The sequence below is a fragment of the Mustela erminea genome, chromosome 9 (assembly GCF_009829155.1).
Source record: "Mustela erminea isolate mMusErm1 chromosome 9, mMusErm1.Pri, whole genome shotgun sequence".
Taxonomy (NCBI): domain Eukaryota; kingdom Metazoa; phylum Chordata; class Mammalia; order Carnivora; family Mustelidae; genus Mustela; species Mustela erminea.
In genome coordinates this window covers 103,384,038-103,406,678 of record NC_045622.1, presented here as the reverse complement: position 1 = coordinate 103,406,678, position 22,641 = coordinate 103,384,038, and the positions used below count along the sequence as shown (strand labels likewise).

Genomic DNA, 22,641 nt, shown 5'->3' with positions numbered 1-22,641 from the left:
GACCCTGGACTCTAGAGCCAGACTTGCCTGTTGACATCATGGCTCTGCCATTGTAGGCTTTGTCACCTGGGGCACTTTGCTTACCTTCTCTAGGCTTCAGGTTCCTTGTCCATGAACTGTGTATAGTAATAAAATTTACCTCTTAGACTTTTTGTGAGGTTCACTTTTTGAGTCACACACAAAAAACACTTAACACAGTACCTGGAACGTTATAGTCTCTTTAACCAATATATGCCCTCCTTGTTACTATTTTAGTTGTTATGAGTAACTCACATTGATGATTTTGCAGTAACAGTGCAAAATCTGTAGGCCAAGCCATTCTTCCAGCCAACTGATTTTTGCACACAACCATGGTATAGGAGCCACTAGGTAGTGTCTTGAAGAAATCAGCAGGAGATGTTACTCCACACTGTGCTCTTTGGTTCATTACTTTGTATAGTGGCAACACTGCATTGCTGCCCTTCAGTTCAGAGCATGAATGACTAAGAGAGGAGGTGACACCAAGATGACGATGTGACTTGGGGAGAGGAAGAGATGGCATTGCAAAGAGGCAGGATTTATTTTATCAGCCAAAATGTTCCCAGATTCCCCCTCTCTTAAGTCATTCCCCTTGGCTTCCCACAGTTGCCAGCCTTAAGATTTTATGTTCCTTCTGACTTTTTCTCACAAACATAGTTCACCTCTTGATGATATTATAGCACATCTTTATTCCCACGGTGATATTCAGCACCATTAGTCACAACAATAAAAAGGTCTCCTCATAACTGAGAAAGACAGAGAGATGAATAATTCAGTAATGCTGAAGGCCATCAACATAATCAAAATTCCCTGTAACAGAAGAAGAAGGAAAAAGAAGAATCATGATATTAGCACAATAATGGTTTTTCTGAAGCCAATGAGGTAAAAATTCCCGGTTAAGAAAAGCTTTCTCCTGCATGTCTCAGGTATATCTGACTCTTGTAAAGGATCACGAGAGCATAAAGCTGTTGCAGTACAGGAGAGCACAGCACAGCTCAGGACAGCACATTATTTTCTCAGAGAAAGTCAGGCAACGCAATCCACTTTCTATATCATATGCCGGAAATGCTCCATTTCATGAATATATACAATACAAAGAAATAATTTCAAAAAGTGGTCTGTTCAAACCATAAGAGACTCTTAATCTCACAAAACAAGCTGAGGGTTTCTGGGGAAGGGGGGCGGGGAGAGGGTGGTGGGGTTATGGACATTGCGGAGGGTATGTGGTATGGTGAGCGCTGTGAAGTGTGTAAACCTGGTGATTCACACACCTGTGCTCCTAGGGCTAATAATACATTATATGTTAATAAAAAATTAAAAGATTTTTAAAAATTGGTCTGTTGAAGGAGAAAGAGATTAAGAAATAGGAAAAAAAAATAGAAGCAGAACTGAAAAGGAAAGGAAAAGAGGGGAAAAACCCTACAGGTACAGGCAAAAGAGGAACATGTAGAAAAAGACACAGAAAGAAGCATAGGCGAATAGTACCATCTTCTGTTCTTTTTATCACGGCTAGAGGCCGTTTTCAAATGCTTTCAGCTTGGCAACAGGGAGTGTGAATAGGATACACACCTTGTTAGGAGCCCAGAGGCTGGACACACAAGTGTTTTGCCAGTGAATGTTTGTGAAAGTTTGTGAAGGTCCATATGGTTAATATTCTGTCCTGCAACTGTATCTATGTTTTGAGTATACATTGAAATATTGTTTATTTTAGGGTCACATTGTTTTTAATGGCCCTATAATATCTCATGGTATAGTTGCCATAATTCATTTATTCTTTAGTGACTGGAAATTATTTCCTTTTCCTCCTCTTCTGTTGTGTTTGTTCATTAATGCTCTGAATGGTGCTGCAATAAACATTCTTGTTCATATGCTTTTATATGTAGGTGTTTAATCGCTATGGAGACAGCTACTTGGATATCTTTCATATAAGTAAACACCTCCTTGCTTTCCAAAATGGTAGTAACATTTCAGATTTCTGCCACCGACACACAGAACATCATTGTCACAATTTCCCTACCTGTGAAAATTTTTATAGCTTTAATTTTTACCAATCTAATGAATGTATCTTTGTCCACTATTAATTTAACTGGCATTTCCCTGACTACTAGTGAATTCGAGCCTCACTCTGAGTCTATTTGGCCACCACGTTTGCATTTTTGTAAATTCCTTCCTCATAATCTCGTCCATTTTTTAAATTGTGTTCTTGACTTTTTGTCAGTTATATTCCTTCTTTGTATGTAAAAGCATCAAAACTGCTATTACCTGCTTTACAAATATTTTCCACTTTTTAAAAAATATATATATGTATTTTACCCTTTTTTGATTTCCAGATCAACATATATTATACATTCCCATCACCCCAGTAAGTTTGCTTGTGTCGCTTCCCAGTCAGTGCCCCTCCCCACTCAGAGGCAACCACTATTCTGATTTCTAACACCATTTAATAACTTTCCCTGTTCATTTTTGTATCTGAATTTGTTCATTCAGTTTAGTGGACTGAGGTTCATCCATGCTCTTGCATGTATCAGTAGTCTGTTTTCTTTCTTGTTGCTCAGTAATATTCCGTTGTTTGAATAATCAGTTCCTGTAGCCACTCTGTTGTTGATAGACATTTGAATTATTCCTAGTTTTTAACTGTTACAAATAGGTTTTCTGTGAACATTTTTGTATATATTGCTGAGACATAAAATGGGCCTGATTAGCTGATAAAAACTACCAAATAGTTTTCCAAGGTGGTGGAGCTATTTTACATTCCTGTCAAAAAGGTGTAAGAATTTCATTTGTTTCACATTCCTGCCAACGTTGGGTTTTGACAGTCCTTTTCATTGAAGCCATTCAGGTGTTCATACAAACATTGTGATTTTGAATTTGCATTCCTCTGGTAACTAATAATGTTGAGCACATTTTTACATGCTTCCTGGCTGTTGGCATATCTTTTATTGTGAAGTGTTTGTTCAAGTCCTACTAATTTTTTTGGTCTTTTTATTATTGATACTCAGGAGTGCTTAATATATTCTGGTTATGGGTCTCCAGTCAGATATATGTATTGAGGAGATTATCTCCCATTCTGTGCCTTTCCTTTTCCTTTTCCTTTTTTTTTTTAAAAATTGAAATGTAATTGGCATGTAACATTGTGTAAGTTTAAGGCATGCAGTCTGTTGATTCAAGCATTTTATGTTGCAGTATGATTATCATCGTGGCATTAGCTAACACCTCTCTCATGTCATGTGATTATCATTCTACTTTCTGTGATAGGAAAAATTTAAGATCTCATTTCTTTGTAACATTGAATAGTACAGTATCGTTAGCAACAAGCACAATGCTGTGCCTTAGAGCTCTGGAACATTTTCATCTTCCAATTGGAAGTTTGTATTCTTTGACAAACATCTGTCCCAATTCTCCACCCGAAAGTCCCTAGTAACCACCATTCCACTCTGTTTTTATGAATGTGACTTTTTAAGATTCCACATGTAAGTGATAATTGTACAGTATTTGTTTTCCTCCATCTAGCCAGGTGGAGATCTCATTTAGCATAATATCTTCAAAGTTTATTCACATTGTTGCAAATGGTAGGACCTCCTTCTTTCTTGAATAGCATTCTGAATAACATTCCATTGTAAATGTACCACATATACATCCATTGATGCTTAGCTTGTTCCCATGTTTTCATTGTTATAAATAATGCTCCAATGAATATGAAGATGTTCCTATCTCTTTGAGTTAGTGTTTTCTCTTCTTTCTGATAAATACTCAGAAGCAGGATTGCTGGATTTTATAGTAGTTTTATTTTTAATTTTTTGAGGAGAGGGTCCTCAAGATATGGAAGCATATTGTTTACCATAGTGGCTGTACCAATTCTCATTCCCAACACTAGTGCACAAGGGTTCCCTTTCCTTCACAACCTTTCCAACACTAGTTATTTCTTGTCTTTTTGATAATGGCCTTCTAACAGATGTGATATTTCATTGTGGTTGTGATTTGCATTTTCCTGATGACTCATGATACTGAGCATCTTTTCGTGTACCTGTTAAACATCTGTTACGCCTTCTTCAGAAAAATGTATATTCAGATCCTCTGCTTATTTTTTATTCGTTTTTTTTTTTTTGCTCTTAAGTTGTACAAACTTTATGTATTTTGTTTAGTAGATATATGATTTGTAAATATTTTTTTCCTATTCTATAGGCTGCATTTTCATTTTATTGGTGATTTCCTTTGTTGTACAGAGCTTTTTAGTTTGATGTAGCCCCACTTGTTTATTTTGCTTTTATTGCTTTTACTTTGGGTTTCAAATCCAAAAAAATCATTGCCAGGATGGATATCAAATAGTTTACTACCTGTGTTTTCTTCCAGGAGTTTTATGGTTTTAGGTCTTACATTCAAGTCTTTAATCTATTTTTAATTGACTTTTGTATCCGGTGTAAGATAGTGGTCTAGTTCCCTTTCTTTGTGTGTGGCTGTTTAATTTTCCTAATACCATTTATTGAAGAGACTGTCCTTTCCCTATCATATACTCTTGGCTCCTTTGTTGTAAATTAATTGGCCATGTATGATTGGGCTTATTTCTGGACTTTCTGTTCATTCCACTGATGTGTGTGTCTATCTGTATACTGATACCATGCTGTTTTGATAACTATAGCTTTGTAGCATAGTTTGAAATCAGGAAATGTGATGGTTTCAGCTTTGTTTTCTTTCTTTCTCAAGACTCCTGTTGCTATTTGGGGTCTTTTGTGGTTCCATAAAATTTTAGAGAAAGATGCCATTGGCATTTTGATGGGGATTGCATTAAATCCATAGATTCCTTTGGGTAGTATGGACATTTTAACAATATTAATCCTTCCAATCCATGTACATGGGATATCTTCCCATTTGTTTGTGTCTTTAGTTTCTTTCATCAGTGGCTTAAAGTTTTTAGTATACAGGTCTTTCACCTCCTGGATTAAATTTACTCTTAAATTTTTTATCTTTTTTGATGCAGTTGCAAATGTGATTGTTCTCTTAATTTCTTTCTCATGGCTCTTTATTTTATAGATATGCAAGTGATTTTTGTATATTGATTTTTATATCCTGCAATCTAGTTCTAATAGTTTTTTTTGGTAGAGTCTTTAGGGTTTTCTAGGTATAATATGTCCTCTGCAAACAGAGATATTTTTACTTTTTTCCATTCTGATTTGGATGCTTTTTCTTTGTTTTCTTCCCTTCCCCTTCCCCTTCCTTTTTTCTTTCTTTCTTCCCTCAGTTGCTCTGTGCTCCGTGCTCTTGTACTATGGTGAACAGAAATTAGGAGACGAGGCATCCTTGTTTTGTTCCTGATTTTAGAGGGAAATCTTTTGGCTTTACACTGTTTAGTATCGTGTTAGCTGTGGAGTTGTCATATATGTCCTTTATAATGAGGTATGCTTTTTCTCTCAGTGTGTTGAGAATTTAAATTTTTTCAGGTTGAATTTTGTTAGATTCTTTTTCTGCATCTATTGAGATGGTCATATGATTTTCATCCTTCATTGTGTTGATGTGGCATATCACATTTATTGATTTTTGTATGTTGAACCATCCTTGCATCCCTTGAATAAATACCACTTGATAAGTGTATGAGACTTTTGGGGTACCTGGGTGGCTCAGTTGTTAAGCATCTGCCTTTGGCTCAGGTCATGATCTCAGGTTCCTGTGATCAAGCCCTGCATCGGGCTCCCTGCTCAGCAGGGACCCTGCTTCTCCCTCTCCCAGTCCCCCTGATTATGTTCCCTCTCTCACTGTCTCTCTCTTTCTATCAAATAAATAAATTCTTTAAAAAAATAGTATATGAGACTTTTAATATATTATTGAATTCAGTTTGCTAACAAATGTGTAGAGGATTTTTGTGTATATGTTCATCAGGGATATCGTCCTACAATTTTCTTTTCTTGTAGTGTAGTTGTCTGGTTTTGGTGTGGGTAGTCCTGGGCTTATACAATGAATTTGGCTCCTTCTTTTCTATTTTTTTTTTTTTTTGAAGAGTTTAAGGATTGGAATTAATTCTTCTTTAAATTTCTCGTAGAATTCACCAGTGAAGCCATCTGGTTCTGGACTTTTCTCTTTTAGGAGATGGTTCCCCCCCCACCAAAGATTTTATTTATTTATTTGACAGAGAGCTCACAAGTAGGCAGAGAGGCAGGCAGAGAGAGAGAGGGAAGCAGGCTCCCTGCTGAGCAGAGAGCTCTATGCGGGGTTCGATCCCAGGACCCTGGGGATCAGGACCTGAGCCGAAGGCAGAGGCTTAACCCACTGAGCCACCCAGGTGTCCCTAGCAGGTTTTGATTACTGATTCGGTATTCTATGTTCAGGACTAGTAATTACTGTGTTGAGGACTAATTTTCCAATACCAATTGTTTTCAGTTTTTGTTAGTCTGCTATCTTTACTTCAACTTTACTTTTAAAAAACATTTTCACTGGACATAGAATTCTGGATTGACAGTATTTTATTTCATCAGTTTAAAATGTCATTCCACTATTTTCTGGCCCCTATCAGTTCACCTGTGTCCCTTTGATTGTGTTTACCCCCACCCCAGCTTCTTTTTACGTTTTGCTCTTTATATACTTTTCCCCCCAGAAATCTGAATATCATGTGCTGTATGTAGTTTTCCTTGTATTTTCCTGTTTGTGGTTCATGTCCTGTCTTTGATTCCTTTACAAAATCATTAGCCATTCTCTCTGTGAGCATTGGCCTGTGCTACATTTTCATTTTCTCTTTTGTAGTTCTTCAGTTGCATATAAGGCACATTTTTTCCATTCTTCTCCATATGTCCCTTATGTTTGTTCTTTCTAATGTTTTATATCATTTTTTTTTCTCTTTAGGGATTAGTCTTTGTATTTTATGCTGATTCTCTCCCTGTGTGTTTCTGAAGTGTCTAATACATGGTTTGCCCCATCCGCTGAGGGCTTAGTTTCAGTTCTATAAATTCCAATGACTTCTTTCTAATGGGTGTCAGTCTCCCATAATATTCTTCGACTTGTTCTCTTCTCTGTTAGAAATAACAGCCATGTTTATTGTCAAGTTTATATCTGATGACCCTATCATCTGGGTCACCTCTGAGTGGTTTCTATCACTGATTTATTTTTTTTTAATATTTATTTATTTATCTTAAAATGAGAGAGAGAGTGCTGGAAGGGGCAGAGAGAGAGAGAGAATTCTGAAGCAGACTCCCCGCTGAGCACAGAGCTTGAAGTGGGCCTCAATCCCAGGATCCTGAGATCATGACCTGAGCCGAAACCAAGAGTCAAACACTTAACCGACTGAGCCATCCACATGCCCTGATTATTTTGTTTTTGTTTTTCAGTTGTTCAGTCCTATTTTCTGGTATGACTAGTTTGTTATGTTTTGTTTTATACTTAATTATAAATGTAATATGCAAAAAAATGGTAGAAATCCTAAATTATGTTATCTTCCTCTGGGGATGAATTAATTTTCTTCTATTAGACAGATTAGGAGAAGGTTACCATGATCAAAATAACTCATGGATGAATTTCAGTTTCGTGAGGCTGGTTTGTTTCCTTTGTCCTTAGTTCTAGGGTGTAGTCTTTCTTCAGAAGTGAAATTTGTGGATGTTTACCAGACTCCACTCCTCCTCTTGGTAGACTCTGGACAATGTGTGTGTGTCTGCAATACTCTTCTTGGCTGCCAAAAATCTCTTCTTGGTCTCTTAGCCTCTTAGCTTCCTATATACTTAGCGTCTGATCTTTTTATCCTGCACATCTTAGGTGTCAGCAAATAACTTGTGGAGGAGAATTTTGGGTTTAGTTCAACATGTACAATTCTTACAGGATCCTTGCACTTTAAATCCTGGCTGCCCTGGTTTCTTTTGTTTGTATTCAAACAGTTGGAAATTTTTTGTTATTTTAATAAGCTTTAAATAAAAGTGATTTTTACTAGAGAGCTGCTCTAAGTTACTCTGTCATAACCAGAAAAAAAGGATTTGTATATTTTACTATTCCTATAAATGCTCTTTGCTAGTATTTTCAGTAAACCAATCATTGGCTATTTTGAATCTTTCTAATGTGTACATGATTTATTTATTTATTTATTTATTTCTGCTCTCATTGTTATATATTCCTTTGTTCTTCTTTCTTTGGGCTAATTTTCTCTCCTTTAATCCCTGAGATTAATATTTGGGCCATTATTTTTCAAAGTATCATATTTTATAGTTTCTGCATTTTTGAACTATGAATTGCCTTAAAACTATTGCTTTACCTTCTGCCCTCACGTTTTTGAGGGACTTTGTATTGTGATTTCTTCCCTGATTCAATAATTACTTTGAAGCCTACTTCTTAATATTCAACCACACAGGCTGAAATTATTTTTATCATTGTTTATTGTTTTATTGCATAGGATATGCACTAGGACTTCAGCCTTTGGTATTCTGGAATTGTCTTGTTTACCAATATATAGTCATCTGTTGGCATGTGTTACAAAATGTGTATTCTTCATTGTTGGGTATAATAGACTAAATATCTCTCTTAGTTCTAGTTTTTTTACTTTTGATGATACCATTAATTATTAAAACATATTGAAGTCTAAAATCCTTCAAACCTTCACCCTCTTCTCAGGGAAACTCAGGTCCTTAGCAAAGACAAATAACAAAAGTACCATTTGCTCCCTTCTCTACTTATAGGTTAATGCTCACTGGTATTTTAAGTACTTTATTTTTAATCTCAATATATATTATCGTTACTGCATTACACAAGCAGTATTCACTTGTATTTGTCCACACGTTTATCTCATTCTTTGTTCTTCATTCCTTCTTGCATCTCATTGTGCTGTCAGTTTCTTTCTACCTGGAGTTCATTCTTTATTCCATTAATTCTAGTCTGCAGGAGGCAAGCTCAGTATTTGTCTCTCTAAAAATTCTTAATTTCACTTCATTCTTTTTTTTTTAAAAGATTTTATTTATTTATTTGACAGACAGAGATCACAAGTAGGCAGAGAGGCAGGCAGAGAGAGAGATAGAGGGAAGCAGGCTCCCTGCTGAGCAGAGAGCTCGATGCGGGGCTCAATCCCAGGACCCTGAGATCATGACCTGAGCCGAAGGCAGCGGCTTAACCCACTGAGCCACCCAGGAGCCCCTCACTTCATTCTTGTAAGATTTTTTTTCTTCTCTTTTTTCTGTTTCAAGTTTTTATTTAAATTCTAGTTAACATATAGTGTAATATTGGTTTTAGCAGTAGAATTCAGTGATTCATCATTTACACATAACACCCAGTGCTCATCACAAGTGTCCTCCTTAATTCCCATCCCCCATTTAGTCCATCCCCCACCCTCTTCCCTCCAGCAACGCTCAGTTTTTTCTCTGTAGTTAGAAGAGTGTTTCCTGGTTTGACTCTCTCTTTATTTTCCCTCCTTCATTCATCTGTTTTGTGTCTTAAGTTCCACATATGAATGAAATCATATGGTATTTGTCTTTCTCTGACTTATTTTGCTTAGCGTAGTACACTCTAACTTCACCCATGTCATTGCAAATGACAAGATTTCGTTCTTTTTTGTGGTTGAGTAATATTCCATTGTGTGTTTGTGTGTACGTGTATATATATATACACATCGCAATAATGGGTAGTGAATAATAGAGGTTATTGGTTGGTAGTTATTTTTTTTTCAGAACACTGAAGATATTGTTCAGTCTTCTGGCTTTTATTATTGCTTTTGAGAAGTTAGGTATCAGTCCAGTTGCTTCTACTTTTTCCATTGGTGATTTTCATAGTTTTTGTTTGTTTGTTTGTTTGTTTCAGTTTTAGTTAAGATTACTGAGAATTGATAGTGAAAAGAAACCATGATTTGAAAAATAACTGCACTTTGAGTCAGCAAATTGATAAAGTGTACCAAAGCATGATATGCAAAACCAAATATCTAAGTTCAAGGTTTTAACATAAGATGTCTCAGAGCTTTATGTTCAAAATAAGGCCACAGAGAGATGTTTTTATGCTAATTCCATGTGAATTCATGTTTTCAAGAAATTAGACCATTGATTCTGCAACTCATCTAGTTCACAAATCTAACCAATTTCCTTCCAGACTACTGTTACTCTCCCCCAAAGTTACCTTATGACTCCTCCAACTGAAGAAATCTTATAAATGCCCTTTTCCATTTCCCCCTATTGTGTCTGAGACCCTATGTTCACCCTTGATTGCAAATTTAATAAATTCAGCTTTTAACTGCAATGGTGGCCCACCAAAGTTCCACCATTCCTGGTGGTCTTTGAAGGTGCTAAACAGTTACAGAGGCCCCAGAGAGGTCTAGTCAGACTCCTCATAATTATGGTTCTGGTCTGTTCACTCATTTAGTGCCTATTCCATTGACTGCCTGTGAGCAACCCTGTCCAGGGTTTGCAGATCTATGTTGATGAGGCAAGTCTAGCACTTTTTATTAGATAGGGTCATTTTATTTGTCCTAGGAATCAGGTTTCCCAGGACTTTTTCATTATCCTTTCATATATATTCTTGTTTATTTTCCCCTTGGTAGGGTAGGGGTGAAGGAAAAGATGGTCTGCCAAAGCTTTGCCACTAACCATCCTGTCTATCTGCCTTTTCTCTATATTTTTGTGTATCTATAAAAATAAATCCTGGGTAAGGAGTTATGTCTTGTTAGCCAGCCACCAGGACTAATAAGTGTCTCTTTGACCAATATCCTTTCTAGGACCATTATCTTGGATTACTTATTAAAATCTTTTTTTTTTTTTTAACTATTTTATTTTTTATTTTTATTTTTTTTAATTTTTTATTTTTTCAGCGTAACAGTATTCATTATTTTTGCACCACACCCAGTGCTCCATGCAATCCGTGCCCTCTCCAATATCCACCGCCTGGATCCCCCAACCTCCCACCCCCCACCCCTTCAAAACCCTCAGATTGTTTTTCAGAGTCCATAGTCTCTCATGGTTCACCTCCCCTTCCAATTTCCCTTACTAATTAAAATCTTCTAAGAAACTTTTCCAGTCTTGTCTATATGTAGGAAATTGGCTGTAGGAGAGACTTCTCTTTACATATTCTACCTGTCGGAGGCTGCTGATTTCTTGTGTCAGCAGGCAGGGGTGGGTTTTCCAAGGCCTTCACTGTCCCTATTACCTTCTTACTTCCTGGTAATCACTGACTAAATTCTCCAAAATTCTGTATTGTATCTCAGCAAATGATTTGACTTTTGTTCTGATAACTCTGATTATATAATAAATTTGGCAGTTTTTTCCACTAGCAGATGTGGATTACTTTTCCTTGCCAGCCATCTAATTAATCATTTTTTGTGACCTCAGGTAGGTGATTGGTTATTTTGGAGATGTCATCAGGGAAAGAATGCACTTGAGCCTTGCTGGAGATCTTACTAAAATCAGCACCACCATCACCACCATTACCTCACTTATTACAGACATTAAGCTGCTGTCCTCTAGAAACTTTACAAAAGGAAATGGTCCAAAATATAGGACTATCTAATACATATGTGGCCCAAACTTCTCAGAATTAGGAACTAGAACACTTCCACTCAAGGTGACTGGAACAAAACTAACTCCCTCATAATGACCAATGCCATTGATGATAATGGGCTTATACTCTTAGCTATTTTATCTCCTCTATGCTAATTCAAGGTTCTGGATTATTGGAAGACAATTCTACTAACACATCACTACAAGGACAGCCTTCTTGAAAATCTGTATTGTCATTTTCTTTCATTCACTCATGCTGACAGTAAGAGACAAAAACTCCTGAAACTGATCCAAGAATAAATAGAAAAACTAAATAAACTAATAACAGGTAATTAAAAAAAAAAGAAGACAACTTCCCAGAAAGAAAAGCCCAGACCTAGGAGACTTTACCAGTGAAGACTTCTAGATGTTTACGGAAAATTCAACATAATTTTTCTCAAACTTTACGAAAAAGTATAAAAGGAAGCAATAATTTCCAACTCCTGCTATAATGCCAATATTAACCAGACACAAAAAAACAAAGATATCACAAGAAAAGATGAGTATAGACCAATATCCCTTATAAAGATGCAAAAATCTTTAACAAAGTGCCATAAAAATGAATGCAACAACATATTAAAAGAATTATACAGCATGACTGAGTGGGATTTATCCCAGGAATGTAAGGTTTATTTAAGATAAAAAGGTCAGTCAGTGCAATTGCATCATAACAATAGAATAAGGAACAAAAATGACATGATCATCTCAGTTGATACAGAAAAAGCATTTCACTAAATTCAACACACTTGGAAAATATGTTCAACAAGCTAGAAAGAGAAAAAACTTTGTCAGCCTGATCAAATCCATCTAAAAAACCCTCAGCCACCATCATACTTTATGATGAAAGACAAGATGTTTTCCTTCTAAGTACAGGAAAAAGATGAGGAAGTGATATGTGCTCTTGCAACTGGGATATTTTACTTTTACGAATACTCCCTTTTCCTTAGGTGATTGATAACATTCCAACTTTCCTGACAAATCTTGATGGATCTTGATGACTAATTTTTCTCTCCATGTAGATTTACATCTTTTACATTCCCTTAAACTAATCATAGTGGTGTTATGGAAAGAACAGAAATAAATGCCTGTTTTCAATATATACTATGTTTTATCAGAAGCCCAGTCTAAATATTCAAGCCAAAACCAAAACCATAAAAACATTCCACTTACGACTCTAACATATATTTGGGACTATGAATTGCTACCATACTGCGGTACCTGCATTTTTCTTCCTGTATCACTCTACCTTTTATATTATACTCATTGTTGTACATGTTTTATCTTCTCTACTCATCTGTGAACTCCTGAAGTTGGGAGTTGTAAGGTGTTTATTTTTCTATTTCACAATGCCTGATACAACCTATCAGATATTATGATTTCTATAAATGTTTGTAAATAAAAAGAAAACACGTGTGTCAGCAACAGTGTTTGTATTTTGCTGATTAGATGCTAATAAATCTTTATGATTATACCCATTACTCCTCGCCATAAAATTGCAGCATACTCACAATGAATAGGGTAGCAACAGCCTGACACTGAGTAGCTGTCCCAGCATAGCCACAAAAGAAGTGTTGATCTAGAATGAGACCAAATGTGATGAGAATGACTCCAGCTAATGCTCCCAGGGCACTGAGAAAATTCATTAGTCGGCTCAGTTTCACCTGAAAGAGATGAAGACCATAACACTGAGTCTACAGACAAGAAGCAATGGTGGGGGAGGTTGGAGAGAGGATTTTAGGCACAGCATTGCAATGCCACAAAGCAACTGTGTGATCATATATGAGACACTTCACCTCTTCTGGCTTCAGGCTGTCAGCCAGAGAATGAGGGAATCTATTGAACCTTCAATAACCCTTCCATCCCCCACAATCTATACCTAAGTTAACTCCCATTTAGTTGTGGGGAGGGATGCACACTTAGGCATAGCCACATTGCACTGCACTTTGATGCTCTGGTAAAAGTCATGACCTATTTACATTTTTGTTTTATGACTCTGTTTAACTAAACATCGTATTTCTTTGCAATTTTATTTCTTCCTTAAATTTCAAAACTGCAGGAGAACTCCTGTGTTGGAAATAATTTATTGGCTTATTAATATCTCACATTTTTGATTCCTTGAGAGAAGTAAAAATATTCTACTTATAATTTACCTGTAAGTGTACCTTCTGCATTCATTAACACTGTATTATTTATTTTGAACTTCTGCTTAAAAGGTTTATTTCATTAATTAAATTATTTTTAATGAGGTTGTCTTCACAGTGTACCCATCATGCAAGTCAAACTAGTGCTTTTCAAAGCGATTGACAACACAGAAAGAATGAATTAATGAGTTACTGGAATACTGAGACCCATTTTACCATTTGGCTTAGGAACTTGGCTTTTATTCTGTGCCTCAGTGTTTTTACATATAAAATAAGAAACTGGATGACCTGGAAAGCTCTTCTGGAACTGGTGTTTTATGATCCTATGGACAAAACACCAATGCTGTTGATTGGTATCAGTACTTGATAGTTTGTGGAATTATAGTGAGTTAATGATATTCCAAATTTATTTCAATGCTAGAATTAATTACTTCAAAGTTATAAATTTTTAGTGAAGGGGAAAATGTAACTCACCAGAGTTTTTGTGGTTTTTCTTTCCAATGCGACTAGGAAGGCTCCAGAATTAATGAACTATTAAAAAGAATAAACATTTTAGTAATGGGTTTAAGTGCTGTTGAAGTGTTATCAGAGAATAAACTTCTATGTGTTTCATTAACATACCTTCCTTCCTAGTTCACATGATCCTCAGAACAGTGAGCGGGGTGACATGCCTGGTAAAATTGTCCGCAAATGAGTATTGGACAAAACATTGAACTAGAAATTAGCTTTAGCCTTAAAGGTCTGTTTGAACATGAGATTTTTCTTTTTTTTCTTTTTTTTTTTTTTTTTTTTTAGCTTTATTGGGCTTGTTTTCTCATCTACCTTCCTTTTATAGCTGTTATGGACTGAGCTTTGATATCATTCCACACCGGTGTCAAATCAATTCATAACCAATAAAATCAGATTCTGTCATTCTTACAAGAAACATCCTTCATACCCATTTGCAATCCAGTGTGTCCTGCCAGCTAATATGCTGGGCATTCTAGAAAAAAAAAATCCCAAGAATTTTCATGGAGATGAGTCTCATGTGGTAGCATCATTATCAGGTAGAATTTCCAAATTGGACTACAGCACATGCATTTTTATGTTTCCAGTCCCACTGCCTGGTATTTCTTCAGCCTCACTCTTAAAGTCCTCAGGATAGAAAGTGTTCTCCCATACCTTGAGACTTTTGTTCATGGTTCTCCGTTGGCATGCAGCAAGATATCCCTACCCCTTGTGCGCAGCCATTTCCTGCTCTCTACCATTCCCTACCACCCTTGCTCTGTGTGTGCCCTCCTCCTGATTAACTACCCATCCTTTAAAACTCAGCCAAGCTGGAGTGTCTCTGGGCATCTCCCCTCCTTTTTGTAGGTGCCTTTCCTACATTGGCAATTCCTGTGTCTGTCACTGCTCTGATCACACCCTGTGGTGATGATCTGACTCTCTACTTGAGAGACCTTGAGACCAAGAACTGCCTTTTCCCCGAATTCCCACACACAGTCCATTCTGTGGCACTAAACCAGGTGCTTAAATAATGTTTATTGAATGAAATTAAATAAATGCCTCTGTGTAGCTCAAAGGTACATCTGAGAAGCCCTCCCTGTTTCTTTACTTCTCCAAAGAGAAAACGGATCTTTCATCTCTCCTTACACGAGCACTTTCTACACCTGTGTGAGGTCATTTATCACATTACCTTTAAATCGCCTGTTTACCTGTTTTCTTGCTGAACCTAGAGCCCTCTGAAGGAAGGGCTCATATATTATTATTTTTGTTTATTTTTTCACGAGTTTTACTGAGATGTAATTGACATACAGTACTGTATAAGCTTAGGGCAGATGCATAATAATTTGATCTACATATATTGTGAAATGATTATAACATGTTTACTTCACATCAATTATTTCATATAGCTACAACCCTCTACTCCTAAAAGAAAGAGAAAGAAAGAAAAAGAGTATTTTTCTTTGTGATGAGACTCTTTTAAAATTGACTCTCTTAAAAAATGTTCATATATATCATACAGCAGCATTATCTGAAGTCATCCTATTGTACATTGTATCCCTAATACTTATTTATCTTATTACTAGAAGCTTGTTCCTTTTGATCACCACCCTCCATTCCCTCTCTCCTCACTCTCCGCCCATGGTAACCTTAAATCTGAGCTTTTTTTTTTTTTGAATTTTTTAGAATTCTAAATATCAGTGAGATCATGCAGTATTTGTCTTTCCCTGTCTGACTTATTTCACTTGCATAATGCCCTTAAGGTCTAAGCATGTTGTTGCAAGTGGCAGGATTTCTTTGTTTGATTTTTTTTTATGACTGTGTATTACATACACACACACACACACACACACACGCATTCACATATATATATATAGAAATTGTTTAATAATAAATTCTATATATAGAATTTAACTCTTTATATATACACACATATCATGTATGTATCATATATGTATGTATACATATATGTATACACATATGTATATGTGTATGTGTACATATGTGTACATATACATATGTGTACACACACTTCTTTATCATCCATTCATCTTTTGATGGACACTTAGTTTGTTTACATGCCTTGACTTTTGTGACTAATGCTGCTATGGGCATGGTCGTCCAGATATAGGGTTTTCATTGCCTTTGGATATATTCCGAAAGGGGAATTGCTGGATCATATGGTCATTTTAATTTTTTGAGGAAACTTCATACTGTCTTTCATAGTGAGGGTCCATGTATTATTAACCTTTGGATCCTCATTGCCTTCCTCTATGTATCTGACTTATAATAGATAGCAACTCATTTTTGAATGAATGAATGGACAAATGATATCAAAACCATGGGAATACCCCCAAAGGCACCTCAGAACCCAATGATGGAACATCAGTAACTCTGATGAACTAATGGGGAAGTGATTTCAACAAAGTTGATTTTTATTTTATCTTTTCAAAACCTATCCTAAAACTGAATGCAGCTCATTTGGTATTTAAGAATGCCCTAGTATCCCTGTTGTCATGGCTTCAAATTGAACTCAGTTGACTATACTCACCAAAACAGAGCTCCAGAATGGATATCCTGAAACAAATATAAAAGGGAACCTTGGGTACGGATTTTCAAGGGTGAAAAGGAAAACAACTCCAAAAGAAAAGTTCATCACTCCAAACAGGATCTGCATAGCCTATAAATAGAGGGATAAGTCATGGTAAGGAAAAAGCAAAGTGGTAGGTTTCCTTTTCAAAAATATACAGAATCTTCTTTGATGATTACCTTCTTTTATAAATAGGGGAAGGATAGTAGAAGCCCCTTTATGATGCTCCCAAGTGTTTTCTTGATTCCTTTATCTGATATTTGGTAACAGGTAAAATGATCTAAATTAGTGCTCTGGAAAATGTAGCCCATGGATTGGCAACATTAGGATCACCTGAGAATTAGAGATACAGACTTTCAGCCTCTAAAACCTATATCCTCTGCTTACTGAATAGAATCCCCAGGTTAGACCATGTCAAACTCTCCAAGCAGCAGGGAAATGCAAAGCAAAATCACAAAACAATAGAACCTCACTTCTGTTAAAATGGCTATCATCAGAAAGACAAGATAGCAAATGCTGGTGAGAATGTGGTGCATTGTTGGTGGAGATGTTTCATTATGGAAAAGAGTATGGAGATTCCTCAAAAAATTAAAAATAAAACAAATAATGAAAAAAAAAGTAGAACAGTGGTTTGACGATTGCTAGGGAAGACTGGTGAGAATGACATAGAGAATGGAAGATATGCCATGTGTGAGTGTTTGTTCTCTGCCTCTTAGTCTCCACTTGCCTTCTCTGAGTCCTCTCATTACTCCCATAGCAACGATGACTTTTAAGTAGGTGAGTTTTGAAGAATATCCTTTTCTTTGAGTCCAAGTCCATTTGAGTAAATTCAACTCAAGAGTCACTATCCATTAATCTAAACTATTAAAATTGTTTTCTAACTGGCTTTTCTGCACCAGCTTCTCTCTATTCCAGTGTTATGTCAGTGCTGAAGTAAGATCGCAAAACAGAACCAATCTGGTTACTCCTCTCAGTTTGTTTGAAACAATGCTCCCGAATCTGGTGCTTATCAAATTCAGAGAAACATTTACAAAATACAGATTTCAACAACTCCCGTCCCGCCAACTCTCTCAAAGCTCCTATTCAGTAGCTCCGGAACAAGGCCTGGAGACTTGGTATACACATTTTATGAAGCTCCTTAGGTGCATTGTTGATTTCACAGATTGGAAGGTACTTGTCAATATTATAAAGTCTAAGTAAGGATGGATATAAGATACTTGGCAGTTAGGGCTCCAGATTACCTTCCTGGTTGTTTCCTTTTCTACCCCAAATATTATTTTTCACATTTAAAACAAATGTTGGTAAAATATCCATAACAAAATTTACCATACATATATACCATTTTACTTAAATTAATAGGTTTTATTTTAATTTATTTTTTTTAAGATTTTATTTATTTATTTGACAGAGAGCACAAGCAGGGGGGCTGCAGAGGGAGAAGCAGGCTCACTGATCTTTTTGTCTTCATATTTTGGCCTTTCCAGAATGCCACATGGTTGAAATATAGTTGAAATCATATAGTTTGTTGTCTTTACAGGCTGACTTCTTTCATTAGAAATGTGTATTTTATTAAAGCTTGAAATCAGGTAACGTGATGCCGCCAGTTTTACTTTTGTTTTTCAACATTTCCTTAGCGATTCAGGGTCTCTTCTGATTCCATACAAATTTTAGGATTATTTGCTCCAGCTCTTTGAAAAATACTGGTGGAATTTTGATTGGAATGGCATTAAAAGTATAGATTGCTCTAGGCAGTATAGACATTTTAACAATGTTTATTCTTCCGATCCAAGAGCATGGAATGGTCTTCCATCTTTCTGTGTCTTCTTCAATTTCTTTCATGAGTGTTCTGTAGTTCTTCGAGTACAGATCCTTTACCTCTTTGATTAGGTTTATTCCCAGGTATCTTATGGTTCTTGGTGCTATAGTAAATGGAATAAATTCTCTAATTTCCCTTTCTGTATTTTCCTTGTTAGTATATAAGAAAGCCACTGATTTCTGTACATTGACTTTTTACCCTGCCATGTTACTGAATTGCTGTTTTCAAGCTTTACTACAAAGCTATGCTCACCAAGACAGCATGGTACTGGCATAAAAACAGACACACAGACCAGTGGGACAGATTGGAGAGTCCAAATATGGACCCTCAACTCTATGGGCAAATAATCTTCGAAAAAGCAGGAAAAAATACACAGTGGAAAAAAGACAGTCTCTTCAATAAATGGTGCTGGGAAAATTGGATAGCTATATGTAGAAGAATGAAACTCGACCATTCTCTTACACCTTACACAAAGATAAACTCAAAATGGATAAAAGACCTCAGCATGAGACAGGAATCCATCAGAATCCTAGAGGAGAACATAGGCAGTAACCTCTTCGATATCAGCCACAGCAACTTCTTTCAAGGTATGTCTCCAAAGGCAAAGGAAACAGAAGCGAATATGAACTTTTGGGACTTCATCAAGATCAAAAGCTTCTGCACAGCCAAGGAAACAGTCAAGAAAACAAAGAGGCAACCCACGGAATGGGAGAAAATATTTGCAAATGACAGTACAGACAAAAGGTTGATATCCAGGATCTATAAAGAACTTTGCAAACTCAACACACACAAAACTGATAATCATATCAAAAAATGGTTAGAAGATATGAACAGATACTTCCCCAGTGAAGACATACAAATGGCTACCAGACGCATGAAAAAATGTTCATCATCACTAGCCATCAGGGAGATTCAAATTAAAACCACATTGAGATACCACCTTACACCACTTAGAATGGCCAAAATTAGCAAGACAGGAAACAACGTGTGTTGGAGAGGATGTGGAGAAAGGGGAATGCTCTTACACTGTTGGTGGGAATGCAAGTTGGTACAGCCACTTTGGAGAACAATGTGGAGATTCCTTAAGAAATTAAAAATCAAGCTTCCCTATGACCCTGCCATTGCACTGCTGGGTATTTACCCCAAAGATACAGATGGAGTGAAAAGAAGGACCATCTGTACCCCAATGTTTATAGCAGCAATGGCCACGGTTGCCAAACTGTGGAAAGAACCAAGATGCCCTTCAACGGATGAATGGATAAGGAAGATGTGGTCCATATACACTATAGAGTATTATGCCTCCATCAGAAAGGATGAATATCCAACTTTTGTAGCAACATGGACGGGACTGGAAGAGATTATGCTGAGTGAAATAAGTCAAGCAGAGAGAGCCAGTTATCATACGGTTTCATTTATTTGTGGAGCATAACAAATAACATGGAGGACATGAGGAGATGGAGAGGAGAAGGGAGTTGGAGGAAATTAGAAGGGGAGGTGAACCATGAGAGACTATGGACACTGAAAAACAACCTGAGGGTTTTGAAGTGGCGGGGTGGGGGGGAGGTTGGGGGAACCAGGTAGTGTGTATTGGGGAGGGCACATATTGCATGGAGTACTGGGTGTGGTGCAAAAAACAATGAATACTGTTATGCTGAAAAGAAAGAAAAAAAAAGAAATGTGTATTTTAGGTTCCTCCATGTCTCTTCATGGCTTGTTGGCTTATTTATTACGGGCACTGAATAACATTCCCTTGTACAGATGTACTGCAGTGTATTTATCCATCCTGATTTTTCTTGTTTCTTTTTTGTTTATCTTTTAATCCTCTTAAAGCTTTCTAGTCTAATTTGCTCACTCCCAGCTCTCTTTTGTCATTCCCAAACTATGCTACCATGAGCTCTTTGCTCAGGATGCTTTCTCTGTCTAGAATACTCTGCTTTCCTCCTTCTTTTTCATTTCTACTTATTAAAATTACATCACTTCTTTAGTGTTCAGATTAAATGCCAAATTTGCCGCAAAGTTGCCCCATTGCTTTTAGATAAGAGTGACTGTTCCCTTTCTGGGTTCCCCTGTCCCTCACCCCCAACCGTTTATGGCTCTTATTAGATGCTACTGTGAAATGTGGTATTTAATATTGTTATTTTATTCTTTCTAAAGTATGCATTTATTCTCCTCAATGAGAGAAACTAGGTTGTATTTATTTCTATAACCCCTGTAGTGTCTAACATAATTTTTTGGACATGGTTCAATCTATTTTTGTTAAAAGTAATTTGAACTCTTTAGCAGGAGTTTCAGTACAATTATATTTGAATAGATGCTAAAGCACTTTAGGTTGATGGCCCTTTTCTGCATGTCAATGGGCCATCTTTCTCTACTCCCCCCCCCCCCCCCCCCCCCGCCCCCGGGGGCGGGGTGGGGGGGGATCAGTTTCTTTCTATTTTCCACTCTTGAAGGCTTGGGATTGAAACGACAAATATTTTGTAAGATGTAGACACTATCACAGTCTTAAACATCTGAATGGCATTTTCTGAAAGGAGGATTGGTAAATAAAAAATAATTAACAGTCATGAAATGGAGAAGTGTGTGGAGAGATGAGCATTTACAGTATTAGGGGATTTTCCGCAAAAGCCCCGCCTATAAAAATATATCATATTGTGAAACTGAATTCTGAGTCTTGATTGGGAAAATGTAAAACTGTAGAACCAGTAACCCAGGATATAAAATCTGATCTGTTGACTTCTACTTGATTTTCTCTTTCTTTTCTCTGAACTTAACTAGGAAAAAACTCCTAGGTCATCAGTTTGGAGATTTTTAGTTTAATTGCAGCTTATTCATTTTATATATTCATCTCCGTAGAACCTTGTACATAATTGGATTAGAAATGTGAGATGTACTTCCTGAATTGGATGGAAATAAAAGTTGGAATTAGCTCTTACCTTGAAACATTGTGCCACCAGACATTTCTTTCCCTCTTCTTCCCCATCCCCAGTTCAACTTCTTTTGCAAAGTTATATCTATAACACCCTGTTGGGGGTGGCTGATTAAGCCCATGGTTCATAGACTGAGTGGCTTATAAAAAACAGGAATCTATTTCTCATGATTCTGGAGACTGAAAGTTTGAGATCAGGGTGCCAGCAAGGTTGGGTTCTGGTGTAGACCTCTTCTGGGTTGTAGACTGCCAACTTCTCTTTTGTAACTTCACATAGTGGAAGGAGAGCTAGCTACCTCTATGACCTCTTCTTATAAGGGCACTAATCCCATTCATGAGGACTTTATCATCATGAACAAGTATCCCCCAAAAGCCCCACCTCCAAACACCATTACTTAGGAATTATGGTTTCAACTATGAATTGTAAGGAACACAAATAGTTCATAGCATACCCTCAGTAGAGTATACATTGGGGAAAATATGACTTACCCCTAAGATTTTCATTTTTGTAGCAAGTGATTTTGGAAAAGGGCCGCTTGTATCGTAGGCTGTGGCTGTAAGTTCTGTTGATCGCAAGTCAGGAACATTAATCTCTGGAGGAAATACCAGAAACACAGGGTTGTGTGCAGAGTTTGAATCCATGATGGTGCAGTTGATATTTTGAAATGAAAAAATGTTCTTGATGGTACTTAAGTCTAGACCATGTTCTTCTTCTGTCCCAAGGCTGCCTGGAGCACTGGCATTGTTGTGCTTTGTCTTGGAATTATAGAACCATAGAGTCACAGAGTCATGGAATCTCAGGATTGGTTGAGATATCAAGGTTATTGAGTAAAATACCCAGGATTGGAGGTCAGAGGACCTGCCCAGTAGTCCTAGTTCAGTCAGGAACTCACTGTGACCTTGGACAAGTCACATCCTCTTTCTTGGTTTCAGATTCCATATACGCACATTGATCAGACTGGGCTAGATGATCTGTGAAGACATTTTAGTTTCCAAATAAGTATTGTGAATACTTATTCTAGTTCTCTGTCTTTAGGAGGTAAGGGACAAATCCTCTCAGGCCCTCAGAATTAAGAATTTACTTCTTGAGGTAGACATAGTGTCTCTTTAGCCTATAACTTTTGTTTTTGCCACATGATTTTATTAGCTTTGGCTGTGAACAAACCACCCCAAAATTTATTGGCTTCAAACCA

At 36.8% G+C, this 22,641-nt stretch overlaps 1 protein-coding gene across 1 annotated transcript; it reads right to left on the bottom strand.

Moving 5' to 3' along the window:
- Positions 1-710: 710 nt before the first annotated feature.
- MS4A5 (membrane spanning 4-domains A5) lies at positions 711-22,224 on the bottom strand. Its single transcript, XM_032360424.1, has 5 exons — positions 21,938-22,224; positions 16,668-16,796; positions 14,108-14,164; positions 13,001-13,153; positions 711-828 (listed from the first exon to the last, which is right to left on the bottom strand). The coding sequence occupies exons 1-5, from the start codon at positions 22,088-22,090 to the stop codon at positions 733-735; spliced, it is 588 nt and encodes a 195-aa protein (XP_032216315.1). The 5' UTR covers positions 22,091-22,224; the 3' UTR covers positions 711-732.
- Between the last annotated feature and the right edge of the window lie 417 nt (positions 22,225-22,641).

Bases quoted from the DNA above. Each gene is read 5' to 3' on its own strand.
- MS4A5 (XM_032360424.1), bottom strand. From the start codon at position 22,090: ATGGATTCAAACTCTGCACACAACCCTGTGTTTCTGGTATTTCCTCCA. The intron at 16,797-21,937 runs GTAAGTCATATT...CTCTATTTATAG, and splicing joins CAAAAATGAAAATCTTAGGG to GCTATGCAGATCCTGTTTGG. The intron at 14,165-16,667 runs GTGAGTATAGTC...TCTTTTTAATAG, and splicing joins CATTCTGGAGCTCTGTTTTG to TTCATTAATTCTGGAGCCTT.